Genomic DNA, 18,951 nt, shown 5'->3' with positions numbered 1-18,951 from the left:
AAATATTTTCTTTATAAGAGTTGCTGTGGTCATGGTGTCTCTTCACAGCAACAACAACCCTAAGACACTAGGTATAACTGTATTTTGTTTGATTTTACTTGTATTTCTCATAATTTTAGAAAATGTATATTTACATCCGGAAGTGAACTTTGAAATTGTTGGTCGCCTACCATGATGAATCCACCAGATTCATCAAAGATTCCTTTGTTTCCGTAGACCTATTAGAAAATGTCTATACTGTTATACTGGTCTGCATTCATCAAACCACCACATGCCCCTCCCTTTACTCTCCTAGAATGAAATTTGTAGACACTATAGCCTACCTTAGATCTGTACTATTAGGATCTATAGTCTGTGTAGTATACGAGACCATGACCACAGCAACTCTTATAAAAGAAAGCACTTAATTGGGGCTGGCTTACAGTTCCTGGGGTTCAGTCCATTAGCATGGCAGGAAGCATGGAAGCATGCAGGCAGACATGGTGCTGGAGAGGTCTGGATCTGAAGGCAGCAGGAAGAGAGAGCCATTGGCCCTGGCATGAGCCTTTGAAACCTCAAATCCCATGCCCAGGGCTGGAGAGATGGCACAGAGGCATGTTCTTCCAGAGGTCCTGAGTTCAATTCAGGCTCACACCTGTCTATGATGAGATCTGATGCCCCCTTCTGGCATGGAGGCAAAAACACTGTATACATAATAAATAAATAAATCTTAAAAAAAAAAAAAAAAAAAGCCCACCTCCAGTGACAGACCTTCTAATCCTTTCAGGTAGTGCTGCCCTGTGACTAGGCACTCAAATACGTGAGCCTGCGGCCATTCTTACTCAGACCACCACAGACACCCAACCCAACAGAGCAGTCCTGACGTTTCATTTTCCAGAATGTGGGCGATGAAATGCTAATGTGAACAAAGGAAAGGGACTTAGTCCCTGACAACTTAGATGTTTATGAACGATAGGTATTTCCTTTCTGATAGAACCTGCTGTGATTGTTTTTCTTGTCTTTAAAATTGAGTTGTTAAGAGTTTGGGAGTCATGCCCCAAAAGTGCTGCCAGTGGAACTCAGGGCCTAGTGGCCTAGAGTGTACTAGTTAAGCATTCTATCACTGAGCTAGACTTTAGTCCCTGGAGGTATTTGATCTGAATACTAACTCTTTATTGCTTAACATTAATGGTTGTGTCATTTTGTAGGTCTCACACCAGATATGTTAACTTACTCCCTTAGTAGTGTGCTCTAAGTTGACACAACTATGTGTACACTTGTTAGAATTCAGTTGCTCTGTATTCTTTAAATGTAATCCCTTGTTTCTAATAGGTCTGAATGGAGGCTATCAAGATGAGCTGGTAGACCACCGTTTGACAGAAAGGGAATGGGCTGATGAATGGAAACATCTTGACCATGTAAGAATCTCAGCATGTTTAATTTCGCTAAGTCCTTATTACTTATAAATCTTTATAGTTTGTCTTGCTTTTTGTTATTTGTCCATTTGTGGGTTTGTTGTATATTTGTGTGCACATGAATGCTTGCATGAATGCACATTTGTGTACGAGCCATAACTTGAATGTGGAGATTCAGAGGACAACTATTTTGTCTTCTGGCTTGGCAGCCATTTACATTCCTAACCATTTTGCCCACCCACATTTGTTTTTCACTTTCCTATTCAGGCATGCACCACTGCATCCAGCTCATTTAATTCTTAATGTTACTAGTAGTCCATGTGTGCTTGAAGTGGACCTTACTTGTTGTTGTTGTTGTTTTGTTTTGTTTTTTTGCTTTTTGAGATAGGGTTTCTCTGTGTAGATTTGGATTTGTCTAATCCAAAACTGGATCTCCCTGTCCTGCATCTCCCTCTGTAGACTAGGCTGGCCTCAAACTCATAGAGATCCACCTGGCTCTGCCTCCGAGTGTTAGGATTAAAGGCGTGTGCCACCACTGCCCGCCTGAAGTAGATCTTACTTTTTAACAGAAGTTGGCTTATTCACCACTTGCTGCAGAGTCACTCCTAAATCTTGGTGATAGGCTGATCTTGATCTCTCCAGTTCGTAAACCAAGTAGTCACGTACTAGATGGTTAAAGCAAAGGTTCCAGCTTTGCCACTTAGTGCCTTTGTGAGCTGAGTAAGCTACACACATCTACATTTAGCCTTGATTTTTTTCTTCTTAAAAATAAGGTTCAGTGGAAGGACTGTGGGCAAAGGCACTTGCTGCCAGGCTTGAGAAACTGAGTTTGATTCCCAAGACCCACAGGGTGGAGGGGAAGAACCAGCTCTCACAAGTTGTCCTCTGACTTCACTCATAGGCCATGGAATGTGCACACAAACATACTCACGTACTAAAATTATGTAATCTTTCTCCTTAAAATGGGGGGGCAGTGGCACACCCCTTTAATCCCAGCACTTGGGAGGCAGAGCCAGGCGGATCTCTGAGTTCAAGGAGAAACCCTGTCTCAAAAGAAAAAAAGAAAAGATAAGAAAGAAAGACTGGCATTTGTAATAATACATAGAGTATGGCGCATGGAAAGTTAGACAAATCCAAATTAGAATTAGTTTACTGATACAGATTCAGGTTCTCTTTCCCATCAGAGGAGAGCATCCCTTCTCTCTAAAAATAGGTACTGCCTACTTTAAAATAGCACATTGTGGCTTACCTCAGATGTGGATATCATTGTACTATCTTCCTCATCATCATTTGACCCTGGTCCCTTACCTAGGGGGTAGTGCATTCGTGCATGCATGCATCTGTCACAGAGACAACTCCAGATTGTATCATTATAAAAACATTTAGCTTTATCTTATGATACTAGGTACTTGGGCTTGGTGAAAAGTTCCTTTACTCGCTGAGCTGTTAGCTTACAGACCAGTAGTTTTTCTTTTGTAAAAAATACTTATTTTGTGTGTGTATGTGTGGTGGTATGTTGTGCCACAGTGAGAATGTGATGGTCAGAGAGCTACCTTCCAGAGTCAATTCTCTCTTCCACCCTGTAAATTCCAGAGGGCAGCAAGCACTCCTTATCTTTTGAGCCATCTTGCTAGCCTATATAAAAGTCCTTTAAAAAAAAAAAAAATCATTAGGTACTTTAATCTAGAAGTGACATAAGTATGTGGGTAGATGTACATGGGTTGTATGCAAATTTCACACATTTTATATAAGGGAATTGGAGTGCTTGTGACTTTTTTAGTGTTCCCAGAGGGTTCTAGAACCAGTACCTCCACGGATAGGAAAAGATAGCTGTTTATATAAAATAACAAGGTGTAAGAGGGATTATAGAGATGACTCAGTGGTTAAGAGCCCTTGCTGCTCTTGCAGAAGACCGGGATCTGCTTCTCAGCATCCACATGGCAGCTCACAACCATCAGTAACTCTAGTTCCAGGAGGTCCTATTCCCTCCTGTGATCTCTGAGGACAACACATAGGTGGACAAAACACTCATACACATAAAATAAATAAAGAAAAACAAGGTATGAGAATGACTTTGGGGGCTGGAGAGAAGTCCTGAGTTCAATTCCCAGCAACCACATGGTGGCTCACAACCATCTGTAATGAAATCTGGTGCCCTCTTCTGGCCTGCAGGCAGACATACAGAGACATACAGGCAGAACACTGTATGCATGCACACATACATACATACATACATACATACATAAAAAGTGTTGTTAAATTTTTTAAAAAAGGATGACTCTGAGATGTAAACTTTATTCCTACGGTTATAAAATCTATGAGTCCTGTGATGTTTGTCCATCCTTGATCTTCATTGTTCTTGTTTAAATTTCTTCTTCTTTTTTTTTTTTTTCCCCCAAAAACAGGGTTTCTTTGTGTAGTTTTGGTGCCTGTCCTGGATCTTGCTCTGTAGACCAGGCTAGCCTCGAACTCATAGAAATCCACCTGCCTCTGCCTCCCAAGTGCTGGGATTACAGGCGTGTGCCACCACCACCCGGCTTGTTTAAATTTCTTATCTGTGCCTCACTTTCTCTCTGGTTCAGGCCCTGAACTGCATTATGGAAATGGTAGAGAAAACAAGGCGCTCCATGGCGGTTCTGAGGCGCTGTCAGGAATCTGATCGTGAAGAACTCAACTATTGGAAAAGGCGATTTAATGAAAACACAGAGATGAGGAAAACTGGGACTGAGCTGGTCTCCAGACAGCACAGCCCCGGGAGCACAGATTCGCTCAGCAATGGTAAGGATATAGAGAGGTAGCCTTTCACTCCACTTAAAACATCAAATCTGAGTTTATTATTTTTGTTTGTTCTGTAGCATTGTTTGATTTGTTTTGTAAAAAGCTTACTATGTAGCTTAGGCTGGCCTCAGTCCTCTTGCCTCAGTTTCCCAAGTGCTGGGATTAAAGGTATGCACCACCATGCCTAACTACATATTTTTAGTTGTCTATGTGTGTGTTTGTGTGTCATGTTTGTGGAGGGTGTTGGTTATTTCCTCCCACCATGTTAGTTTTAGGGATTGAGCTTAGTTCTCCATCCTTGGTAGCAAGCACTCTCAACCCACTGAGCTGTCTTACTATACTCTTGCTACTTTTCTTTAATTGGTGCACTGGGGGATATCAGAGGATAAGTTACAATATTCAATAGTCTTTATACACCACGTGGTTTCCAGGGATTGAACTCTGGTATTTAGCCTCTGCTGCAAAGGCCTTACCTATCAAACCATTCTCCTGACTCCTCCCCTCCACATTAAATGCAGGTTGCAAGCCCCAGGCTCTTTCTTTTTTTTTTTTTTTTTTTCCGAGACAGGGTTTCTCTGTGTAGCTTTGCGCCTTTCCTGGAACTCACTCTGTAGCCCAGGCTGGCCTCGAACTCACAGAGATCTGGCTGGCTCTGCCTCCCAAGTGCTGGGATTAAAGGCGTGTGCCACCACCGCCCGGCGCCCCAGGTTCTTTATTCATGTTCTGACCTGCTGACTATCAACCATGCTTCCCACATTTCCTTCTTTGGCTTTCATTGATTTGCTCAAGCTGCTCACAGACTCAGGGAAGCAAGTTTATCTGTTTACAAAGGACACACATGAAGAAATACAAAGCAAAAGGCCTAGAGGAAGGAACACAGAACTTCTCTAGACCTGCCACACTTGGAAACTGCTTTCTGAGTCCTGTGCCTTATGGCTATATCATTGCAGTTGAATTACAGTAGACTGGATGGGGAAATCAAGGAGGGCCTGTGTTCATCAATGTTTTTTGCTATTCTGCAGCATTCCCTCTAGGTGATAGAGCAAGACCCACCAGTATAATATTATCAGACAAGGATACAATCAAACAGTTTTGTTATTGTTGGGTTTGGCTTTGTTGTTTGTTTCCTGGATTTGGTTTTTGAGATGTGTTCTCACTATATAGCTTAGGCTGACTGTTACCTGATTGTTTGTGTTTTGACAAATAAAGCTTGCCTGGAGATCAGAAGGTGGAGCTAGACCATAGAGGCCAGGCAGTGGTGGTTTGTTCCAGCACTTGGGAAAAGGAAGCAGGAAGATCAGGAGTTCAAGACCACCCTGGGCTACATGAGATTGAACCCGTCTAAAAGAGAAATAGAGCTGGGCGGTGGTGGCTCACACCTTTGATCCCAGCACATAGGAGGTGCATACCTTTAGTCCCAGCACTAGGGAGGTGGAGATAGGAATATAAATAAGGTGGGTAGAGATAGGATCACCCCCATTCAGTCTGAAGATTCTAAAGGTAAGAAGTTTCTAGGGGCTGTTCCTCTGCTTTTCTGATCTTTTAGCTTTCACCCTCGATATCTGACTCCGGGTTTTTATTGATTAAGACTAGTTAGGATCACAGTTCAACTGACCCCAAACTTGCTTCAGCCCTGCCTCTGCTGAGATTACAGCATGAACAGCCTCCCCATCGTTTTGTTATGGCCAGTCCCTATATAGAACAGTCGGTAGGAGGTAAGACAAGAGGAGCAAGAGTAGGGGAAACTCAGGCTTGTGTGGCTTCCAGCGGAGAAGGAGTTATTAGCCAGAAACACTGGTGACATCTAAAGTTTGGTGACTAGGGTGTAGCTTAATGATGCGTGCTCGCCTAGCTTGAGCAGTGACCTGGGTTCGGCCCAGCAGTACAGTAAGGGAGGACAAAAAGAGTCCCGGGTCGTCGATATGTCACTGTTATAACTAGCCAGGTACTTTGCTTGCACTCACCATATTCCTTCTCAATGGTCTTCACCCTGCTTTGCTTCCTTTCCTCAATTACCCTCCACTTCTTGGTGGCTGCCTCCAAAAGATTAGCTTAGGCAAAGCTGGGTTGTTCATCTTGATGCAGCAGAGATGAGTAGCTCTTCTCCCAAGGATACATCCAGGAAGTTAGAGTTATCCCCCAGAATGTTCCATCACTTTCTCCCCGGAGCTGAAAAGGTGCCCTATCCAAAGGCACAGCTGAATGACAGGCCATCTGTGATCACACTCTTTCTCCACCCACCCACTTAAAGTTCCCAAATGTTCATCAAAGAGAATAAATTTTTTCTTATGACAGTGCTAGCATTTTTCATAGAAGACAGCTGTTAGTCTCAAAAGGACTGGAAGAAAATTTTGAGGAGATGCCAGCATTAATAATGTGTGTCCTATCCTAAATAGCTAAGGGCTGCCACTTACTCTCTTCATTGACAGGCATGGCTCTTGAGCCAGCTATCAATTTGCACCATTTTATATGGGATATCTGGTATATCAGGAAACAAACAACTTACACTTGCACACATACCTTTGAAAAAAACAAGTGAGGCTAATTCTCAGGTCTCCCTTACAAACATGAGCCCTTAACAAATATTTCCTAAAGCAACTTAGAGATCCTTGACTGAGCATCAATATCCACAGTCACACATTCCTTCCTTGAGTGAATGTGTACAGCTGGGGTGGCAGAGTGCAGGCTAAAAGCACTCACTAAAACACTGCTGTGAACTGCCACTGCTTTGTACAAACCACCCTAACTTGCAGATCTAGCTGGGGATGACCATATTGTCTGATGTGCCTAGGACAGTTCTTACTATTTTTATGACCTGTCAGAGTCATTACTAACACCTCCCCTTCTTTCTTTCTTTTTTTCTTTTTCTTTTTTTCTTTTTTCTTTTTGGTTGTTGTTGTTGTTTGTTTTTGGTTTTTTCGAGACAGGGTTTCTTTGTAGCTTTGGAGGCTGACCTGGAACTCACTTTGTAGACCAGGCTGGCCTGGAACTCAGAGATCCACCTGCCTCTGCTTCCTGAGTGCTGGGATTACAGGCGTGCACCACCACCGCCCGGCAACACCTCCCTTTCAAAATGAAAATAATTTGATAAATCCTAGTCACTGTACGTGTAGTGCTTCATGGATTCCAGTGTCTCCTATTAAATCCTGAGAACATTACCAGTACCACCAAAAAAAGGTGTGGTCTTAGTGCACACCTGTAATTACAACATTTGGTAAGTAGAGACAAGAGTTTCCGAAGTTAATTGCTATTATGAACTTCATAAAACCCTGTCTGGGCCAGGCATCAGTGGCGCACACCTGTAATCCCAGCACTCAGGAGGCAGAGGCAGGTGGATCTCTGAGTTCGAGGCCAGCCTGGTCTACAGAGCTAGTCCAGAACAGGCTCCAAAAGCTACAGAGAAACCCTGTCTCGGAAAACCAAAAAAACAAAACAAAACAAACAAACAAATCCTGTCTGAAAGGAAGGGGAGGGAGAGAAGGGAAAAAATGGTAGGGTAGGGGCTAGAGAGATAGCTCAGCAGTTAAGAACACTAAATGACCTTCTAGAGGGCAAGACTTGAGATGGCTCACAACCACTTGTAACTTCAGCCTCAGGGAATTTCACTTAAGCAGGCAGCTGCACTCATACAGACTCAACACTCAGACATGTAATTGGAATTTCTAGTTGGGACCATTGGCTCCCCAATAATGACATGAAGACTTATTATTAATTATAAAAACTCAGCCTATAGCTTAGGCTTGTCCCACTAGCTTTTATAACTTAAATTAACCCATTTCTATTCATCTGTGAGTTGCCACATGATTTCTGGCTTTTACCTGTCCTCCTGCATGTCTTGCACCCTCTCTGCCAGGCTGGTGACTCCCCCTTTCTTCTTCCCAGTGCACTCTCTGTCCAGGAGTCCCTGCTATACCTCTTGCCTAGCTATTGGTCAATTAGCTTTTTATTAAACCAATCACAGTGATACATCTTCACATGGTGTAAAGGGATAGGATATCCCACAATATATACATAATAAAAATCTAATGTAAATCTTTGTTTTGTTTTTTGTAGACAAGGTTTCTCTATATGGCCTTGGCTGTTCTAGAACTCAGCCAGGCTGGCCTTGAACTCACAGAGATTCACTTACTTGCCTCTGCCTCCTGAGCACTAGGATTAAAGGTGTGTGTCACCACTACCAGGCTAAATATAAGTCTTTTAAAGAAAAATAAAAATGACAGGATAGGTTATGTGTGGTAATACCTCTCATAAATGAAAGATTTGGGCATATATACTCATACAGCATTTAAACATACTAACTAATGTGTTTCTAGATAAATAGGGTTAATTTTGGGGGGGGCATTTTTTAAATTATTTGTGTTTTAATTTTATACATCAGCCATGGGTTCCCCTGTCCTCCCCCCTCCCGCCCCCACTCCTACCTTCCCCCCATCTCCTCCTCTCTATTCCCATCTCCTCCAGGGCCAAAACTCCCCTGGGGATTCATTTAAACCTGGTGGATTCAGTACAGGCAGGTCCAGTCCCCTCCTTCCAGGCTGAGCAAAGTGTCCCTATGTAAGCCCCAGGTTCCAAACAGCCAGCTCATGCACTAAGGACAGGTCCGGGTCCCACAGCCTGGATGCCTCCCAAACAGTTCAAGCTATTCAATTGTCTCACTTATCCAGAGGGCCTGATCCAGCTGGGGGCTCCACAGCTTTTGGTTCATAATTCATATGCTTCCATTCATTTGGCTATTTGTCCCTGTTTTTCCAATCTTGGGCTCAACAATTCATGCTCTTACAGTCCCTCCTCTTTCTCGACAGTTGGACACCTGGAGCTCCACCTGGGGCCTGGCTGAGGATCTCTGCATCCACTGCCATCAGTTATTGGACGAAGCTAGCTCTTTTTGTTGTTTTGTTTTGTTTTTTATTTGTTTGTTTGTTTGTTTTTTGGTTTTTCGAGACAGGGTTTCTCTGTGTAGCTTTGGAGCCTGCCCTGGATCTCACTCTGTAGACCCGGCTGGCCTCGAACTCACAGAGATTCGCCAGGCTCTGCCTCCAACGCCTCCTCCACCACCACCACCATCTGGCTTCTTGGCGCTAGCTAGCTCTTACTTGGAATATGTTTTGCATTAAACAAGCATACATGTTGGATCTAGGTGGTAAATGAGAAGTCTGAAAAGAAATTTTGTGTTAGGGTTAGGGATTATTGTTAGAACATTTGCCTAACCTTTATAAGAATTTATGTTTTGAATACTGGTTAAAGACAGCTTCTGACTCCTTGCTCTTTATCTCTCTTGTGTAGATTCTCAGCGGGAATTCACCAGTAGGCCAGGAACAGGATATGTACCTGTGGAGTTCTGGAAGAAAACAGGTGTGTATCTATCTGCTGGTAGGCTGTCTGTACTCACTAGTTTATGCAAGTTGGGAGCCCATATCCTAGGGAAAGGTTGGTGACCAGCCTTTTGATTGTCCGTAACGTCCTCCTTGTGGAATTGTTGCCTCTCCTGTTCTCCCTCTGGCTGATCTGCACATCTCCTGGACGGAACTGCCTGCCTGATCCTGGGCTGATCAGAAGTTTGGAATGGGTCCCTCTAGGCTTTTTCATGCCCTTCTCCTGGTTTCCATTGAAGCATGAAGTTGAGTTTATTTCTGCTTGGTCTCTTTGCTAGTGTACTGTGTTCACACTACCACTCCTTTGCTGAATTCTGATTTTCTTTTAAGTTTACTTGTGTTTGGGGTAGCACATTTTGGAGGCCAGAGGGCAACTTCAGTATCAGTCCTTTATCTACCTTCTTTTGAACCTGTGTCTTGTTTCCTGTTTGGAACACCAGGCTAGCTGGCCAGGATGCTTTTGGGAGTTGTTTTTGCTTACGATCTCTCCATGGGAATACTGGGATTGTTAGATGCATGCTTTCACAACTGGCTTTACGTTGGTTCTGCAGATCAAAATTCATGTCTTACGCTTACAGCTCAGGCTCCACTGAGCATCTCCATAGATCTCTGCAAGAGCAGTGAGTGCTCATAACCATCTTCCCAGCTCCTTCTCCTTTTCCTGTCTCTAGCTTACCCAAGACTATTCAAGAGCTAAGAGTTTTCAGCTCTGTGGTTAAATGTGTGTTTACTGTGTGTTAGGTTTCACTAGCACATAGTTACCAACAGTGAGTACATGCAGGTTCTTGAGTATAGTGGCAGATCTTGTACCTCTGAACTATATTCTAGTACATACCAGTTCTTTTTCTTTTTCTTTCTTTCTTTCTTTCTTTCTTTCTTTCTTTCTTTCTTTCTTTTTTTTTTAAGGCATGGTTTCACTAAGTTAAACAAGGCTGGCCTTGAAGTCAACGTCATCCTTCCTTATCTCCAAAAGTAACTAAATTATAGGCATGTTAATTCATAATTTGATGCCAAAACAAAACAGATAGTTATTTTTACCATGTAAAACAGTTTAGAAGTACTTTTAGAAATGAGAAAAATAAATCTTTTTTGTTTGTTTTGGTTTTGGTTTTTCAAGACAAGATTTGAGTTTGGGTTTGGTTTTTCGAAACAGGGTTTTTCTGTATAACCCAGGCTATGCAGTGGGCCTGTGTAGATGTTTGAAATAGGGAATTCTGGAGTCTTTGACCTGTGGGTGAGGACTTTCTTAAGGCTGGATTAGTTCTGTAGGAAGTTGTAACAGCATCTAGAACAGATAATTAATGCTCCTTTGAGCCTCTACTCTATGAAAGAGCCAAGCTATTAGGGATCCCCTTAGGGTCTGGGTTGTGTTTCCTTGTGGACTCCAAAGAGATGTTTTACACTCACATTCTCTGGGCTAAATTTCCTGTCATTTGGAGTGTCTTCCCTTAAGCAAACTAAGCAAGGTGAGTCAGAGGAGGGAGGGATCTTGACCAGGCAGTCCAAATGTCCCCTTGTTTTTGCCTGGATGCCTCCAGGCACCTACCCACTCCTTTTGTCTGTACATTTCATTGCGTGAAGCTGCTGTTTTCCTCTACCACATACCCAGACTACCCCGACTCCTCACCTCCTAGGTACCCTTTACAAATTAAGAGCCTCTTGTCTCAGCTGAACCACACCCAGCTTCCCAGTTGCTTTCTTATCTCCTCGTATAGAACTGAGTTCACATTTCCTTTAGAAAATATGATATGCAAAATATTGCCCCTTGTAGAGCTGACCACCTTTCTTCTTGAAAGTTTAGTCTCTTTTGACATGTGAGATGACACCTAAGCCACTGGGGTACTTGATCATATACAGGAAAATGGATGGTGTATTCCCCAGCCTTAATACATCATCTACTTCTATGTGTACCTAACAGGTGCATCACTGGGTGAGCTCTTGTAAGGACATAATGTAGATGTGTTTCATGTTCACTCCTGTACATCTTATTTTCACTGTTTTTCCTTAGAAATACTGTGGATAAGGGGTTGGGGATTTAGCTCAGTGGTAGAGCGCTTACCTAGCAAGCACAAGGCCCGGGGTTCGATCCTCAGCTCTGGCAAAAAAAAAAAAAAAAAAGAAGAAGAAGAAGAAGAAGAAATACTGTGGTTAGCTGAATGCCTATAATCTCACTGCTCAGGAAGCAGAAGCAGGAGGATTGCCACAAGTTTGAGGCTAGCCTAGGATATAGTGAGAACCTATTAAACCCTATCTCCTTGTTGTAGGTTGGGAGGGAAAGAGATTTCTCTGCCAGTTGATTTTACTGTTGCTTTCTTCCAGAAGAAGCTGTGAATAAGGTGAAAATTCAGGCCATGTCAGAGGTGCAGAAGGCTGTAGCTGAGGCGGAGCAAAAAGCTTTTGAAGTGATTGCAACGGAGAGGGCTCGAATGGAGCAAACCATAGCGGATGTCAAAAGGCAGGCTGCAGAAGATGCTTTCCTGGTCATCAATGAGCAAGAAGAGTCCACAGAGGTCAGAGCTGTGCTGGGCTATAGGCTGGGCTGGGAGGCTGAAGGGGAGCAAGCCACTGTTTGCCACTGAGGTGCTGGCTAGGAAGAGTCCACTAGATGATGGGATGTTTAGCCAATACCAGGAGACTTTTTCCCTTGCTTTAAGATATACCAAAATAATAAATCATTCTTTTGGATTCATTATAGTCTATCACATACACACAGTATATTGCTTTAGCTTCCGTGAAGGCAGATTTGTCCCAATTACAGCTGTAGTGGTTTCACTATGTGTGGAAGGAGACCACACTATGCATGTATCCACCTTTTAATCCTCACAGTAATCTCATTGGGGAGATGTTGATTCTCAATTACAGAAGTGGCAAAGAATGTAGATGGCCCAAATGCCCTATCCAGGGCTCAAGATTCAGTGATGCTTCAATACCATGAAAAATTGTGACTGGGCATGATGTCACACACCTGTAATCCTAGCATCTAGGAGACCAAGGCCAGAGAAGCTGGAGTTCCATGTTAGCCTGGTCACAAAGGGGAAGACAGGTCACAAAGAAGAAGAAAAAAATGGAAAGGCCAAAACGTTGTGACAGTCCCAGCCATACCCCACTCCTAGTACTGGGTATTAAATTTATGGGTGTGAGCATGTTTGGCAAGTGTGCTACCTCTTAATTGCATCCCAGTCTTTTATTGTTTTTATTTTGAAACATGGTCTCACTGAGTTGATAAAGCTGCCTTTGAAGCCAGTATCCACCTGCCTCAGTGGATGCATGCACTCAGCCTCTAGAGGAGATGGGACTGTGGATGCATGCATTCAGCCTCTAGAGGAGATGGGACTGTGGATGCATGCACTCAGCCTCTAGAGGAGATGGGACTGTGGATGCATGCATTCAGCCTCTAGAGGAGATGGGACTGTGGATGCATGCACTCAGCCTCTAGAGGAGATGGGACTGTGGATGCATGCATTCAGCCTCTAGAGGAGATGGGACTGTGGATGCATGCATTCAGCCTCTAGAGGAGATGGGACTGTGGATGCATGCATTCAGCCTCTAGAGGAGATGGGACTGTGGATGCATGCATTCAGCCCTAGCAGTAGCATATTTGAATTCGGTGACATTTTTCTGCAGTTTTGTTTTTGGTTTTTTTTTTTGTGTGTGTTGGTTTTTTTTGAGACAAGGTCTCTATGTAGCCCTGACTGTTTTGGAACTTGCTATGTAGATTAGGCTAGCCTCAAACTCACAGAGATCTGCCTGCCTCCCAAGTGTTGGGATCAAGGATGTACACCACTCTCAGGTCGTAACTTTCATTTTAGTCTTAAGCCTTTGGGGGGGGGGGGGGTAGTAGATTTTTGAGACAGGATTCTTCTATACAGCCCAGTCTGGCCTGGTACTGTGTAATCCAGGTTGTCCTTAAACTAAAAGCAATCCTTCTGCCTCAAGTCTCATAAATGCAGAGATTTACAGGTATGCACCATCATGCCAACCTTCTCATTTTAGTCATTCTTTTAGGCTTAAAACATAAGGGATAAGACTGTAGTAGCTATAATTTTAAGCAGCAAACTAAAAGTAGCCTACAGGTGAGATGCATGCCAGCTTGGATCCTGGCAGATTTGCATTTCCAAAGGAAGAACAGATATCTTAAGCCTTTAGTAAGTTTGCAATGGATTAGAAATGCTGATTCTCTTGCATTTCATTAAGAAAATCCTGCAGGATAAATAGTGGTTTCTCCATCTCATGAGATGCTGTGCCACACAGCATGCTACTCCCACCTTCTCTTCACACTGACTTCTCATCATTTAGGAATCAGTGTTTTGTACAGAGGGTACAACTGCCCTGTCCTTTTGGCCTGGTAGCTTTTAGGAACGTAAACTGAGTTTACAGTGTGATACTGTTCAGTGGTGTGTAAACTATAGTGGATCCTGCTCTTGGCATCCTTGCCCTAGGCCTACACTGCTTTTCTGCCTGGGGTGGTTTTGTTTGTTTGTTTGTTTGTTTGTTTGTTTGTTTTTCCTGAGACAGAGTTTCTTTGTGTAGCTTGGCTGTCCTGGAACTTGCTCTCTAGACTAGGTTGGATTTTAACTCAGAGGTCCACCTGCCTCTGCCTCCTGAATGCTGGGATCAAAGGCCTGCACCACCACTGCCTAGCACCTGCCTGGAATGGAGGGACAGGAAAAGTATTATCTCTCTAACAAAGCAGGTTCTGTCCCCAGCTCCGATTTTTCTGGCAAATATAATAAATTAGCAATTGACCATGAAGTGGAGAATCCTTTCTCCTGTGGGCCAGGGCTGCCAGGAGTTCTAAGTTGGGATCCAAGGCTTTTGATAAGCCCCAGGTAATTCTGATAGCACTTACCTGAGATTCTGCCATAACCAGTGGCCTCTGCTTAACAAAAGAGATCCTAGAATCACAGTCCTGACTTATGTAACCAGTAACTCAGGAGGTTTATGACCTTCCCACAATAACCACAGAAGAGCTGGGTCTATGGCTCAGGTTTTTAGGAATGCTAATTGAAGAGTGATTAAACAGTGAACGGTTTGTTTTTATTTGGGGCCGAGGGTTGTTCTTGAGATAGGCTCTCATAGTTTGGCTGGCCTTGATTCCCTGTATAGCCAAGGCTTACTCGGAGCTCCTGTCTATCCTGCTTTCACCTCCCAAGTGCAGAGGTTGAAGGCAGGCACCACTCAACCTAGCTTAAACCTTGTTTGTTTTGTTTCAAGAAGTTGTCTCACCATATTGCCCAGGCTGGTCTCAAATTAAATCTTAGCCTTCCCAAGTAGCTGGAACTACAGGCCTGCGCCATTCCTTTGCCCAAGTTTTCCTGACACTAACTCTATGCCTGCATACTAGGAGCCTGTCTCTGAGGCTACTCACTTTATTCTACTATATTTTATACAGCATGAAGATACTGTTTAAAAAATGGTGGCCAAAATGGAAATGTTGGTGGCTTGGTGCTGACCTGGTTCTTAGATGTCCTTGAAGACACCTGGAGGGAGAGGCAGCTGTATAGGCAGCTCCTGGCTTTCTCCTCACAAGTGCCATTCATTTGTTGAGGTATCACTCCTCAGCAGCTCAGCAGCCCATCAGACACTGTGCCTGAAAATGTGTACATGTAATGTAACAATTATGTCCATTCTCTATTTCTGTCCTCTGATGCTGGTAGTATTGGCCAGTATGGTACATTTCACAAGAAACCTGAGTTAGGGATCTGCAGTCTTTTCTGATGTACTTTGAAGTAAGTCTGTATATGGAGTGCCTCAGCCTCAGGAAACCCAGGTTCTAGGCTTTGAATAGCCATCCTTTGATGACATTCTAGCCTTAGTACATCTGGGCCTCAGTTTTCCCATCTTACAATGCTGGGAAGGAACCAGGAGGCCTGTTTTGTATTCTGGCCAAGCATCCTGATTTTAGGGAAAAGGCTGTCTTTCTTAAAACCCTAGCCAGTGCAGTAGGCATGATCTTTATAATGGCTTTATCGGCTTCTGCCATTCTGATGTCCTTATAGGCAAGAAGGCTTAGCTAGTTGCTAAGTCCTCATAGCTTCACCAGACTAGAATCCCCCCCCTCCACCCCTAAGCACCTCCCAACCCCCCCACCTGAGGACCGAACTCAGGGCCTTGTGCTTGCTAGGAAAGTGCTCTACCACTGAGCTAAATCCCCAACCCCAGACTAGAATTTTAAAAAAACAAACAAACAAAAACCCTTTCTTTACCAGTGTGTCCTGGGAGTCTTCAGATGTAGAATATTCACATGTGACTAGTGGATTCCTCTCAGAGGTAGCAAAGGACTTAGGAGTCAGTGATGGGGCTACACAGGAATAGGTTTTGTTTGTTTGTAATGCTGTCTTTGCGCCCAGCCATCTAGAGATGGTGCTGAGTTATGTGTTAGTGACTCAGTGACTGCCCTGCTGCTTTCATGGCTGCTGCTTGACCTCACCAGTGGTTAGCTCTTCCATTCTTTGGTAGAATTATTCTTCTTCACTTTCTGCTGAGCCTCAGGAGTATTTGTCCCGCTCTAACTAAAGGTAGCAAGCAGTAAGGATGCTCCCTGAGCTCCTCTTGAGGTACCCCAGTGTTGAGTGGCCTGGACATGAGACTCCAGTTTCCCTGAGCCATCTGCAGTCTGATAGGACAGCGGAGGAAGTAGGCAGAGAACAAAGGAAACAGTAGCACAGCCACCTCCCTCTTCATCCATCCTGCTTCCCTGGCAGATCACTTTGGGGCAGGTCTCAGTTTTCCTACAGTCCTTAAAAATCCTTTGTTAAAAGATCAGATGTTGGGGTTGGGGATTTAGCTCAGTGGTAGAGTGCTTGCTAGGCCTGGGTTCGGTCCTCAGCTTAAAAAAAAAAAATCAAATTTTAGCCAGGGGTGGCGGCGCACCTTTAATCCCAGCACTCAAGAGGCAGAGGTAGATGGAGCTCTGTGAGTTCAAGGCCAGCCTGGTCTACAGAGTTCCAGGATAGCCAGGGCTACACAGAGAAACCCTATCTTGGAGGGGGAAAAATATCAAAAATTATCAGTAAAAATGGTGAAGATGGTTCCTCCATTGGTTGCTATAGAAAGTGTTGTTCAAGCTTCATATGTGGATGTATGGTCTTCAGAAGATAGTTGTGAGACCTGGGCCAGGGGACAGGTGCCTATGACCCTGGCATTTGGGAGGGAGAAGCAGGAGGACCAGGAGTTCAAGGTCATCCTCAGAGGACTCAGCCACAGGTGTGTAGCTCCATGGCCCTTGCTCTACCATGCAGATGACAGGTGCTAGTGGCCAGCCTGCCGCTCCAGGTGTCAGCAGCCACTAACTCATGCCTGTGTCTTGCAGAACTGCTGGAACTGTGGCCGAAAAGCTAGTGAGACCTGCAGTGGCTGCAATATTGCTCGCTACTGTGGGTCCTTCTGCCAGCACAAGGACTGGGAACGGCACCACCGCCTCTGTGGCCAGAGTCTACACGGCCACAGTCCCCACAGCCACACCCGGCCACTGCTCCCCGGAGGGCGGGGCTCAGCCAGGTCTGCTGACTGCAGTGTGCCCAGCCCAGCCCTGGACAAGACCTCAGCCACCACCTCACGTTCCTCAACACCTGCCTCTGTGACAGCCATCGATGCCAATGGACTCTGAGCCACGGACTCCACCCTGATGACCACTCCACATGGCAGAATGCTCGCACCAGGGAGCTGGCAATTAGAACAAGTAGCCATTGAGTCATCAACAAGAAACAAATTGGCAAGAAGCACTCCACAGCTTCTCTAGGATTGGCCACGTGTCCTTGGGAGAACTAGTGTGTCAGTCTCTGCACATAGGAAGTAGCTTGAGCTGCCTCCACCATGGCTTTCCCGATGTTTCTCTTCCAGCGAAAACTGGCATAACCGGCCCTTCCTAGTGTAGACCACCAGCTTCCTCTGCCTCCTTGCATCAGCAGATTGTCTCTAGTGTCCCACCAGGCACCTGTGCCCATACCATCCATAGTAGAGGCCTGAAGGCCGGGAGCAGGCTAAGGGAGGAGACTTTTCCTCCCCTGCCTCCAGTTGCTTGAGCCTCATCTCCACCCTCAAGAGACACTGATTGGTCTAACAGACTCAAGTAGCCAAAAGCAGTACTCAGGACTCCTTCCTGAGCCACTCAGACATGCCACAAAGAAGCCACCACTTCAGTAAAGTCTCTAGCAATGGTAATAAATTAAAGCAGTCTTCCCCAAGCATCATAAATAATTCTGGACAAGATTTTCCAAACTGGCCAGCTCCATTAGTTTGGAACCCATCCTCCAACTCCAGTGTTTCACTTGATTTTGCTCGTGCAAAAAATAATCTCCATCGCATGGATTGGTCTGAAAGAGGATGAAACCATTGTGTTAGTCTTTTCTCTGAGCATGTTGGCCAAACTAAACTATTGAGTGCATCACCTCTTGGAAATGCAAAACCCTCTGCTGCTGCTTGACTGTTTGAACAGTCATCTTGTTCTGTGTGTCCTTTGCTCTCTCAGAGTGTGCATGTCTGGATCACTGTGGGTATCTCTTGCCCATAGGTTCTGTTTGGTACCTGTCAGGCTGCAGTTTGAGCAGTGCTCCTGACCCTGGTGGGGTTATCACACCTGGTTTTGTGGCATTACACCCCTTCGTGGGTTCATTATCAGGTGAACATTCTCAGTCTCCTTTTTCTGTGTTATGTGTTTGATATCATCCCTCACAGCTCGAAAGAGTTTGTGAAGTATGGGAACCATTTTGAAAAGCCTAACTGGTTTCTCTTCCCATCTTCAGGGATTTTTTTCCAATACCCTGATTCGTCAAATAGAACATCATCTGTGCCCTATTCATCAGGCTAAGTACTGCTATTTGAGGTTTGAAGGAGCCTGAGGACCTTGCCCCTACCATTCAGTATCCTCCAGAATCCTCTTGCCCTGTACAGTCAATTAGGATGAGTCATTGACTTGATCCTGTTGGCTTTTAGAAGCTGTGGTCACCTTCTGTACAATGACCAAGCCTGAATACTAGCCCCTTGTCCCATAAAGGCATGGATGGTATTGTACTTGCATATAGTTACAACTGATTTTAAGATTTTTGAGTCCCTGCTGGGCAGTGGTGACACATATCTTCAATCCCAGTACTTGGGAGACAGAGGCAAGTGGATCTCTGAGTTTGAGGCTACTCTGGTCTACAGAGCTAGTTCCAGGACAGCTAGGACTACACAGAGAAACCTCATCTCAGAAAGAAAAAAAACCAAAAAAGAAAAAGAAAAAAGATTTTTGAGTCCCTACCTTATTTGAACAGGGATTTTCAGTCTTAGAAAGTTAGACCTTTAAAATCATGTTTCAGCATAGAATACCCAAGACCCACTGCTTGTCAGACAGCCTAGTGCAGCCTGGCCTCCCTGGCCACATCCCCATCAGCCTGCTGTTGTACTATCCTAGCCACTGGGGACAA

At 44.5% G+C, this 18,951-nt stretch overlaps 1 protein-coding gene across 8 annotated transcripts in view; it reads left to right on the top strand.

Annotated features, from left to right (window-relative positions):
- Cbfa2t2 (CBFA2/RUNX1 partner transcriptional co-repressor 2) overlaps nucleotides 1-18,626 on the top strand; it is a 97,063-nt gene extending 78,437 nt beyond the window's left edge. For 7 of the 8 annotated variants that reach the window (XM_036185048.1, XM_036185041.1, XM_036185045.1 and 4 more), the window contains 5 exons: nucleotides 1,312-1,397; nucleotides 3,977-4,172; nucleotides 9,456-9,524; nucleotides 11,864-12,054; nucleotides 16,857-18,626. In XM_036185048.1, the coding sequence (XP_036040941.1) occupies nucleotides 1,312-1,397; nucleotides 3,977-4,172; nucleotides 9,456-9,524; nucleotides 11,864-12,054; nucleotides 16,857-17,153 (839 nt within the window). In that variant the 3' untranslated portion in view covers nucleotides 17,154-18,626. The remainder of the gene's footprint in view (nucleotides 1-1,311; nucleotides 1,398-3,976; nucleotides 4,173-9,455; nucleotides 9,525-11,863; nucleotides 12,055-16,856) is intronic. The other variant, XM_036185042.1, reaches the window with a different exon arrangement.
- Nucleotides 18,627-18,951: the final 325 nt, after the last annotated feature.

Source organism: Onychomys torridus, chromosome 4, assembly GCF_903995425.1.
Source record: "Onychomys torridus chromosome 4, mOncTor1.1, whole genome shotgun sequence".
Classification (NCBI taxonomy): domain Eukaryota; kingdom Metazoa; phylum Chordata; class Mammalia; order Rodentia; family Cricetidae; genus Onychomys; species Onychomys torridus.
This window is presented reverse-complemented; position numbering and strand designations above follow the sequence as displayed.